General features: G+C 53.1%; 1 protein-coding gene across 1 annotated transcript in view; it reads left to right on the top strand.

Moving 5' to 3' along the window:
• Positions 1-2,385: 2,385 nt before the first annotated feature.
• The window catches only part of BEAN1 (brain expressed associated with NEDD4 1), a 41,055-nt gene continuing 33,366 nt past the window's right edge, over positions 2,386-10,074 (top strand). Inside the window, exons 1-4 of the mRNA XM_007457334.1 lie at positions 2,386-2,401; positions 3,073-3,206; positions 3,446-3,561; positions 3,693-3,859. Of these exons, the coding sequence (XP_007457396.1) occupies positions 2,386-2,401; positions 3,073-3,206; positions 3,446-3,561; positions 3,693-3,859 (433 nt within the window). The remainder of the gene's footprint in view (positions 2,402-3,072; positions 3,207-3,445; positions 3,562-3,692; positions 3,860-10,074) is intronic.

Raw genomic sequence — 10,074 nt, 5'->3', positions numbered from 1 at the left:
AATAAGACATTATACACAATTTAAAGGAGAATCTGAAGCACAGCCACAAGTATAGCTTTTAGCCCCCTCTCTACAAGATCTCAATTGACTTCACCTGATCAAGTGTATTTGCATCTTAATGGACAAGAACAATTTCCCATCACAATGAGTTTTCTACAACTTCCAAAATAATAAAACAGCTTAGAGACCATGAAAGCTACAAACTGCTATAGAAACAGACAACCATGTGCCGGGTAACACCGAATAGTCAATTCGAAGGACACCTGGTAATCTTTTCTGCCTGTTTTAAAAGTGCTTCATCATCTTACCTAGAGTGGCTTAACCAGGAGTGAATCTCTGGAAAGTCACTTAAATTCGGTGGGTCTCAGTCTCCTCATCCGTAAAGTGGGGTGAAAGCACGAAACCCTCCATGCTCTCAGCAGAGAGCAGCTCCAGAGGGGCTGCCTCAGGCTTCCCAGATGCTTCCCTGCCCCCAGCTTCCTCTCTCTCCTTCAGCACCACCTCAGAGCTGGTTGGCCTTGGGAGGGCTCTGGTCCCTGACCCCACCTGCCACCAGGCAAGACCAAGCCCTCTTCGCTTCCTTCATCCCCCTTAACATGTTCAAGGGGACCAAGAGCAAAAATCAGAGGGAAAGAGGAAAGATCTTTTTAAAGCTGGTGGGTTAGGTTTTCCTCCCTCACCTTGTTCTCTTTTTAGAGCATGGTGTACTCCCCACCCCCAAAGCCAAGGCAATCTGGAGAGCCGGGCCCTCTGTAACGTAATTCAAGGCTGGGAAGATGCTTTTGACATAATTCTGTATAAGGGATATACTAGTACAAGGTAACCTTCCTGAAGGGTGTGATGGGATTGACTGATTGCCGCGCGGCTTGCGGGATCTTAGTTCCCCAACCAGGGACTGAACCTGCACCCTTGGTAGTGAAAGCGCAGAGTCCTAATCACTGGACCGCCAGGGAATTCTCTGTGCTGGGTTTTTTAGACAGATATCCCACCCAGAGGCCAGACCATCCTGATGGCCCTTCCTCCTTCCCTCCTCCACCCTTAGTATCAGAAGATTCCCCCCAACAATAGACTTGATAAGTTGACCATACCTATGAGTGACAGGGGTAATACAGAGCGCACTCTAGGGCAGGTCCCCACAACCTGGCACCTCACTGTCCTCAGATGGCACTGCATAACCTCTCCCAGGCTCCTCCCTCCAGCCTCCCTACCCCGCCCTTTGGTGTAGCAGACACTACATATCACTGTGCTTCCCTGGTGCCCAGGAAATGTCCCTCCTGCAAGTCTGACCCCATACAGAAGAAAGCTTCAAAACTATATGGACATACCCACTGAAATCAAGAATAATCACAGGCATGCACAAACTTACCCATGAGGATGTTCATTGTGGTGCTGTCTAGAAGTGTGAAAAACTCAAAACTGAATGCCCAGCAGTAGAGAACTGGTTAAATAAAATACAGTACGGCCATCGGATGCAACGCTAGGCAGCCATGAGAAGTGTGACACAGAAGAGGAGTTAGCAAGCTCACTCCATTAGGGACACGTAGAGATGTGAGATTGAAAAGAAAGAAAAAGAAACCTCAACATTAACAGTGACCAGCTTTCCTGTTCTTTTTTCACCTTTTTATGTTTCTCCAGTGTCCTGTTTATGGATGTAGAGACAGGAAAATCAATATAAGCCAACTCCCCAAACCTAGACCCCCAACACCACCATGCCCAGTGGAAACCAATTCCCATTCCGGGTTCCAGTGTGAAGATCAAGCCAGATTTGCCAGCCCAGCGATGCTCCAACAGAGGGTAGAGGCGGATGAGCTCTTTATCAGCTAGAGCCTTCCACAAGGCCGTGCCACAAAATACACATACACACAGTCTTGCCAAAGGGGACAGGCTACAGGTAAAGCCACTCAACAACCAGAATATCCATCCTGCACAGATCAGCAGGTGTCTGCTTAGGAAGGTCAAGGTCACTTTTAGGAGGGTTGCACAGGGGGGCACAGCCCTGGCCTGGGAGTCCTAGAGCCTCCAATCCTAGCTGTCTAGCCCTGGCCTGCCCCTGCTTTCTCCAGTCCTTTATTTTTTCATCCATAAAATAAATGCATGGGGTTGGACAAAGGGCCCCTCAGGTTCCATTTCTTAGGACTCAGAAATGTTTCCCTTTATTCTGGCCCCATGCCCCACATAGCACACATGCCTCCTGATGGCCCCAGATGGAGCTGGAATCCCTCAGCCTGGGTCCCTCCACCGCCCCTCAGTCTGGGGGATGGGGTAGGCAGTGCAGGAGGCAGAGCCCAGAATGAACAGTTACCAAAGGGGGCTGGGAAGTGTCCTTACCCACCAAGGCTCTAGACCATGCAGGTCTCTCTGCCTCCACCCAGGGAAGCCCAAGACATGGTGACTGTCAGAGGTGGGCTGGAGGGAGGTTTGTTTTCTCCACCAGAGCCTACTCTGCTCCCACCCTCCCTGCAGTGCCACTGCCTGCCTGGCTTCTCTTCCACACCATCCCTATGGCTCCTCCCCTTCCCCAAGTTTTATCATCAGTATGTGCAGCTCCTTATCCTCATGTTTTATTTTTGACAACCACTTATTAGCTGCCATCGACAAAATGGGGGTCAGGAGAATTATCAACAAAGTATCTCATCAATTCATCCATCAAATTTAGAGTGCATGCTCTGTGCAGGCCCCCAAGGGTCTCCCTCCTGGGACTCCCAGTTAAGTAGGGGAGATTAAATAAATGATTCCACAAATAACTGGAAAGCACCAGGACTAGCAAGAGCGCAATAAACCGGAGCTCTAGTGTAGTAAAGAAAGGGAGGTCTGGCGGATGGGGCTGGGCTTGTCCAAGGCCCCAAAGTAGAGTGGGAACAGGGCAGGTCCGTAAGCCAGGAGCCCCTCCCTGAGCCAGGCACCCCTTGATGAAGGCATGCATCTGCCAGGGTCAAGCTCTATGCCCAAGGTTTGGGGATAGAGGGATACAGAGGGCACAGGATCAGGCCAGGAGTAAAGGAAATAGGCAAGCTGGTCCCTCAGGAGAGGAAGGCTTCAGCCGGGCCTAGCTGACATCCCCGAACACCCTAGAACTCACCGCGCGGCACTGGGAGCAGGAGGCTCTGCCAGGCTCGTCTGCCCCTCCCAGTGGCCGTGACAGGGGTCCCCTGCCCGGATGCCCAGGCTTGCCTCTGAACAACCTGTCTGGCTGTCCTGCCCTGCACGTATCGTTTGTCTGCTCTTCTCTGCACATGTCTGAGTCTGCGCCTCTGCTCCCGCCTATCTGTATGTCACTCTCTACACACGCCTGTCCGTCTGTCCTCACACGTCTGGCTGGCACGCCGGCCTCCCTGCATCTCTCGGCCTCCTCGCCGCGCCGCCCCGCCTGCCGCTGTGTGGGTGTCGGGCTGGCAGTCCGCAGAGGGGCGCGGCTCGGCCCTCCCCCTCCGCCGCGTCCCCCCAGCTCAGGAATGACCCGGGCGGCGGCCCAGCGCTGCTGAGGCCCCGGAGCCGCGGCGCAGGGCGGCGGGAGCGGGCGGCCGTGGCGTGGGCGGCGGCGCTGGGCCGGCGGGCGGCCGGGCGGGGCTGAGGCAGGGCCGGGGCCGGAAAGCCGGGAAGCCGCCGCCACCGCCGCCGCCTCGGCCGGGGATCTCGGTCGCCGGGTGGGCTCGGCAGGGCCCCGCCCCGCCACGCCCCTGCGCGCCGAGCAGGCCGAGGCGGAGCGGCGCGCCCCCCGCGACGCCGGAGCCCGAGCCCGAGCGCAGCGGCATCCAAGCGGGAACCGGACCGGGAGCGGAGCCAGAGCGGGAACCTGAGCTGGAGCCGAAGCTGGAGCCGGCAGTGCGGCGCACGGAGCGGAGCGAGGCAGCCAAGCCGAGTAAGGGGCGTGGGGCCGGGGGCGGCGCTGGGGAGGGGCGGGGAGGGGGTCCCGGCCCCCTCCCCCGCGCTCTGCTGCGGCCCCGGCGCAAGCACACACCCGGGGTCGCTCAGCGCGGTCCGCGGCGGATCCGCAGCGCGCTCCGAACAGGATCCCCGCTCTCCCGCGGACCCCGGCCCCGACCCCGCGCCCCCGGGCGGGCCACCGGGACTCGCGCGGGCCGTGGCTGCCCCTGAGCATGCCATCGGGCCGCAGGGACGGAGAGGTCTCCCGGGTCTTGCCCGACTTGAGTCCCAAACAAACATCCACCCCACGGAGGGAGCATAAGACAGTCTTCACGACCCCACGCCCTCGGTTTCGCGGACCCCTGAACAACCCACCCAAGAAGGGTACACTAGGACGCACTTTTGGTCGGGGTAGGAGAGGAAGGGGGCTCCGGGCTTTGTGGAGTTTTAAGCTAGAACCCACCCCCGACCCTCGAGCCGGGAAGTTTGACCCTCCAACGGGCGGGCCACCAGGGCCATGCCCCCGCTTCGATGCCTACCACGTTGGCCTGTCTCAGCACCATCGGTGGGAGAGGTGGTGTCCCCGCCGCACCTTCTCCAGCTCCAGGGCCGACTTTCCCTGGCGCAGTAAGCGGGACTCGAGGCTGAGTCCGAGGCAGCTGCTCTGGCTGGCTGCGCAGCGCCAAGCGGTACAGCCGCCTCTCCCTAATCGCTCTCGGAAGTTGGGTAGTGCCCACCAGACCCACGGCAGACTCGCACGACCCTCCCCCTCTCCCCATCGGCCCGGCGGTCCTGAGGCTGGCGCGGAGGACCCAGGGCTGCCCTCCTGATCCCACACGCCGTGCCAGCGGAGATGGCCAGGCCCAGACTGGGAAGGGGAGGGCACCAGTGACAGGTGTGAGCGGCGGGGGCTCCACGAGCTTGGTCCTTGGTCTTGATTCACACAGTCCACGGGCACCTGCCTTGAGCAAGCCCCTCCTGACTCTCCTCAAACATCCTGACCGCTCTACTGGAACAAGTGGCTTCACCTCCCTGTGCCTCAGTTGCCTCCGCTGACAAGTAGGTAGGATTCTGTCGTTAGCAGAGTGTTTAAGGGCTTTGGAACCATAGGGTGGGCTTGGCTGACTTCCTAGCCGTGTGATGTTAGGCAAGATACTTAACCTCTCTGAGCCTCAGTTTCCCCATCTGAAACATGGGGAAGGTGGGTTGGGAGGATTCAGTGAGGTGATGCTTGTAGGGGGCCTAGCATGGTGCTTGGCACTCAGCCATCACTCAATTCAGGTTGACTACAGGTGTCGTTCTGTGAAGCATGCAGCACCAGTGGATGCTGAGGCACAGCGAGTTGCCCTGAGGTGGCGGCGACACGACCCCCTCCCAACCCCCCAAGCCCCCCTCCAAGGAGGCCTTTGAATCCCCCAAGGGCTTGTTGACATCTAACTGCAGTGCAAATCCCTCTCTTTAGGGCCTGCCCTTTCTCAGCTCTTCCCTCCTCCCTGGGAGCTCTGCTTCCCAGTGGTGTTCGCCTCCCTACCTGTCATCTCCATCCAGGTTGGGAATGACCGTATCTGATTAGCTCTTTCTTCTGCCCTTGACTGATGTCCGCTGCTCACACTCTGTGCGAGGGAATTCACACCTCCCTCCACTCTGGGGCCTGGGGCCCAGGGAGGACTGCTTTCCCTGCGGAGCAATCAGACAGTCAGGTGGCTTGGGTGTTCCAGTGGTGACAGTTCAGACAGGCAGTGAAGAGCCGCAGGGGGAGCAGCCACCAGGGCAAGGAGACAGTGGGAAGTCGGAGGGGTCCCAACCCTGAACCTGCGCTGACCGTGGTGTGTTCATCCAGGCGACTGGGCCACGAGGCACCAGAAATGATAACCCTTGGGGAGGAAATGGAGCCCGTGGCTGACTGAGAGGTTAGAAGTTCAGAGCTGGAAGGGCCCCAGGAAGAGATCTGCCCAGTCTGTGCAGCTGAGGCTTCAGACCCAGAGCAGAACCAATGAGGCCCAAGGCCTGGGAGAGGGTGCTGGAATTCTTGGGGTGGCATGGAGGGTGTAGGTAACCAGGAGCATTGTTGGGAAGAAAACAAGTGTCCAGCTTGTGGACACTCGTGTTAGTCCTGCTCACCTGTGCCCCAGCTGTGAGAACGGGGGGATGGGGGGGTCTGTCCACATGCTGCCTGCTGGGGACCTAGTGAGACTGGCAGAATGGGCTGCCTCCTGGGGGCTGTTTCTACACAAAAACCCCCTCTGCCGTCTTCTTCCTCTGTAGCCTACTCCCACCCCTCCCCCATTCACCCACCAGGGTGTCACATCCCAGCATCTTCCATAATCCTCACCTCTTCTTCCCAAAGGAGTTCATCAGAAACTAATTTAGGAGGTTTGTGTCACCTGGTTCACATAGTGGAGTACAGCCAGGCAGCAACGTGATGGGGATACGGGCACCTCCTTCAGTCTTGGGGAATAATCAGTTAGACACACTCAGACGCCTGTTACCTGAAGCCTTTGCCCTGGAAGTGCTCACAGCACAGGGTAAGGGACGAGAAGGTGGCAGCCAGCTCTCAGCCTCCTAAAGGGAGAAACTGAAGCCAGGAGGGCTTCTGAATCCCCCTGGCACAAAGTACAGTTGTAGCTGGGAGCACAGCTTCTTGGAGCTGGGTTTATGGCTTGTGATTCTGGGCAGGAGATTTACCTTTCAGAGCCTCAATTTCCTCTTGAAAAGGGGAACAAATAGTCTACATCTCCCAGTATAGTTGTGAGGACTGGAGAAACAATATACAGGAAACACGTGGCAGTGACGAATGGACCCCTCGCAATGGCCTTGCTATGTCTGCATTATGAACATGCACTGAATGCATGCTCTTTCCCAAGCATAAGTATTTTCTCTCTGGAGTCTGAGGACAGCCCTCTGATCTAAGTACTATAATTGCCCCTATTTTATAGATGAGAACACTGAGGCTTAGAAAGGTTACGGACTAACTTTGCTAAGTACAGAAAACTCAAAACATCACTATGACTCATCATAATTTTATGAGTTTGTAAAATTGATAATTAGCACATTGCATCTTAGCTGATATGCAATTAGTTAATGGAATGCTTCCTCAATGGATATCTTCAATCATTGTATCTTTGTGTGTTAATTGCCCATGGGCTATAGAATTTTTAGAGACATCTTCATTTTTTTTCTATTCAAACAGTATCAAACTGATTTAAAAGAGCAGCTCCCCCCACATTTATTCCCTATCTCTCTTCTCTCCATTTTTCTCCATAGTGCTTATCACCCCCAACATCTATATATCTTACTCATTTGTTTGTTGTCTGCCCTCATCAATATAATGTAAACTCCCCAAAGGCAGGGACTTTTAACCATTTTGCTCACTCTCATATCCCCAGAGACTAGAACAATAACCAGCACTTCGTATGCTTTGCAAATTATAAAGTGTTTTACAAACATAAGGTCTATTATTGTTACTATTATTGCCAAGTGTATAGCTTGCCTGAAGATAAAGCTTAAGGTTCATGGCAGAAACTGTTCTCTCAAAAATCTGGCAAATAGGACCTGCTCAAGCGCCAGGGAAAATGTGATGAAGGTTAAAACCAGTGGAGATTATTTTCCTAACATGTTAATAAAGCTCCTTATCAGTAAGTTCAAAGACAAATTAACTTTTTTAAATTTTGGCAATAAAAAATGGCATGTTCAAAGGCAATTAAATTAGCGTTTAAAACTTCCAATGAGTTAACTATCACTGATTTATTCATTTAATTATTATTTTGTTAGCATAAAAGGTGTTTTCAAATCTTCATTTTAATAATTTTTCAGATTATAAAAGTAATACATGTTCGTTGAAGAAAATTTGGAAAATCATTCTTAAAAAATAAAAGAACAAAAAATAAAAGAAAAGAACATAAAAAGCCTCCTCAATCCCAGCACTGCCCAGAGAGTACGTGACTGTGGATATTTTAGTCTATTTCCTTTTAATCTTTTTCTATGTGTGAATATTTTCTCTAGTTTTTTTTTTTTTTCCTTACAAAATAAGGATCATATTGTAGGCAGAGTTCTAGAACCTGCTTACCTGGTGGGGTTTTTCCCCCCTCTTAACAGTATACTGAAAGTCTTTTATGTTATTAAAATTTCTTTAAAAACATGATTCCATGGCTATACAATATTCCATTATAAGCGTATGCCAAAATTTTCTCAGCCTCTCCTCTCTTATTGGACACTGGGGTTGCATCCCATGTTTCACCACTGTAATAATACTTTTCTATGCCCTCTTTGGTGTTTTCTGGGCCCTGAATCAGGCTTCTCTACACCCTTGCTCAGGACCTATTTGCTGATTTGCAGATGGACCGGTTTATGTAGTTAGTCAGTATGTCAAGTCTTAGAAGTTGGGCCTTGGTGGCAGCGGGGAAGGCAGCTGATCCAATAGAGGACTACTCCAGGTAAATTGCGGGGAACCTGAAGACCCAGTAACCACGCATTTCCTGACCAACCCAGTGTAGCACACATGTGGCCAGATGATGCATGGGGACAGAAGGCCTCCTTGCTGCAGAGGCTGCCACACACTTGGATCCCTTTTCTAGCATCACGACCAAGTTACTTGTTTGCAAACCTCCGTGTCCTCTGCCAGCCTCTCTGCCACCGTCCTCTCACTCTTTTTCATTTGCTTCTTCATTTAATCACATGATAAACGTTTACAGGCATACCTCGTTTTATTGCTCTTCATAGATATTGCTTGTTTTTACCAACTGAAGTTTTTGAGCAACCTTGCGTCAAGCAAGTCTTATCCGTGCCATTTTTCCAACTGTATTTGCCCACTTCATGTCCCTTATGTCACATTTTGGTGATTCTCACAACATTTCAAACTTTTTCATTGCTGTTGTATTTGCTGTGGTGATCTGTGACCAGTGATTTTTTTTTTTTTTTTTTTTTTTGCAGGTAGATTCTTAACGGCCTCTCACTGTTGTGGCCTCTCCCGTTGTGGAGCACAGGCTCCGGACGTGCAGGCTCAGTGGCCATGGCTCACGGGCCCAGCCGCTTTGCGGCATGTGGGACCTTTCCGGACCAGGGCACGAACCCACTTCCCCTAGCATCGGCAGGCACACTCTCAACCACTGCGCCACCAGAGAAGCCCTTTTTTTGTGTGTGTGTGAGCAGTAACTTTTGATGTTACTGTCACAGAAAGATTACCACTCGCTGAAGGCTCAGATGATGGTTAGCGTTTTTTAGCAATAAATTTTTTCTTTTTTTTTTTTTTTGGCCACGCCATGCGGCATGCGGGAATCTTAGTTCCCAGACCAGGGTTCGAACCCGAGCCCCCTGCATTGGGAACAGGGAGTCTTAACTGGGCCAGCAGGGAAGTCCCAATAAAGTATTTTTAAATTAAGGTATGTACATTGTTTTTTTTTAATAGAAGTGTCTACTGCAAACCTAACAGACTACAGTATAGGGTGAACCTAACTTTGATATGCACTGGGCACCAAAAAAATCGTGACTCGCTGTATTGCGGTGGTCTGGAGCCTCGCGACCACCAAACCGCAATATCTCCGAGGTATGCCTGTAATGACATCTACCCGCACTTGCCAAGGAATGTTTTTCTCCATTAGGGAAACCATCAGCTGGGTCCCAGACTAAAGACCCGCCTCCCTCATTTCTGAGACTCCTTTCTGTGTCAACTGTAAAATGGGCATTTGTTTTGAGATCCAATGGGCTGAGCAGGCGCTGCATAGACGTGGCCCATCCCGGAGGCCAGCCCCTGCGCGGCCCTGCCCCGTCTGCCGTGGACCCCGGTGAAGCTCAACCCTCCAGTCTGGGTGCCTCTGACGCGCATGCGCTGACCGTCCTGTCCCCGCTGTTACCTGGCCGCCTCCGCCAGGGATACGGCGCCAGTCCACTAACCACAGGCTCATTGATCGAGATCAGTGTCGCAGTGGCTACAGAAAGGAGGTGTTCCGGGAGCAGGGACGTGAAGCAAAGTGGGAGTGACGTGGACTTGCCGCCCACCATTCAGCCACTTCAGAAGCTGGAATACCGCAGCCCGCCGGCCCGCCCTCCAGTTTCCAGCCAGACAATCCAGTCGGAGATGAGTCACAGGCAGGGACACGCCTCGCCTCAGATGCTGGGTGCTGAGTGAGGCGGGCGTGGGGGGAGACGTGACCTGGTGTCAGATCTCTGTGGGGTGGCCCTGCAGTAACCAAGGGGCACTGGGGGGGGGGGGGG

This window comes from Lipotes vexillifer, unplaced genomic scaffold, assembly GCF_000442215.2.
Source record: "Lipotes vexillifer unplaced genomic scaffold, Lipotes_vexillifer_v1.1 scaffold504, whole genome shotgun sequence".
NCBI classification, from domain to species: Eukaryota; Metazoa; Chordata; class Mammalia; order Artiodactyla; family Lipotidae; genus Lipotes; species Lipotes vexillifer.
This window is presented reverse-complemented; position numbering and strand designations above follow the sequence as displayed.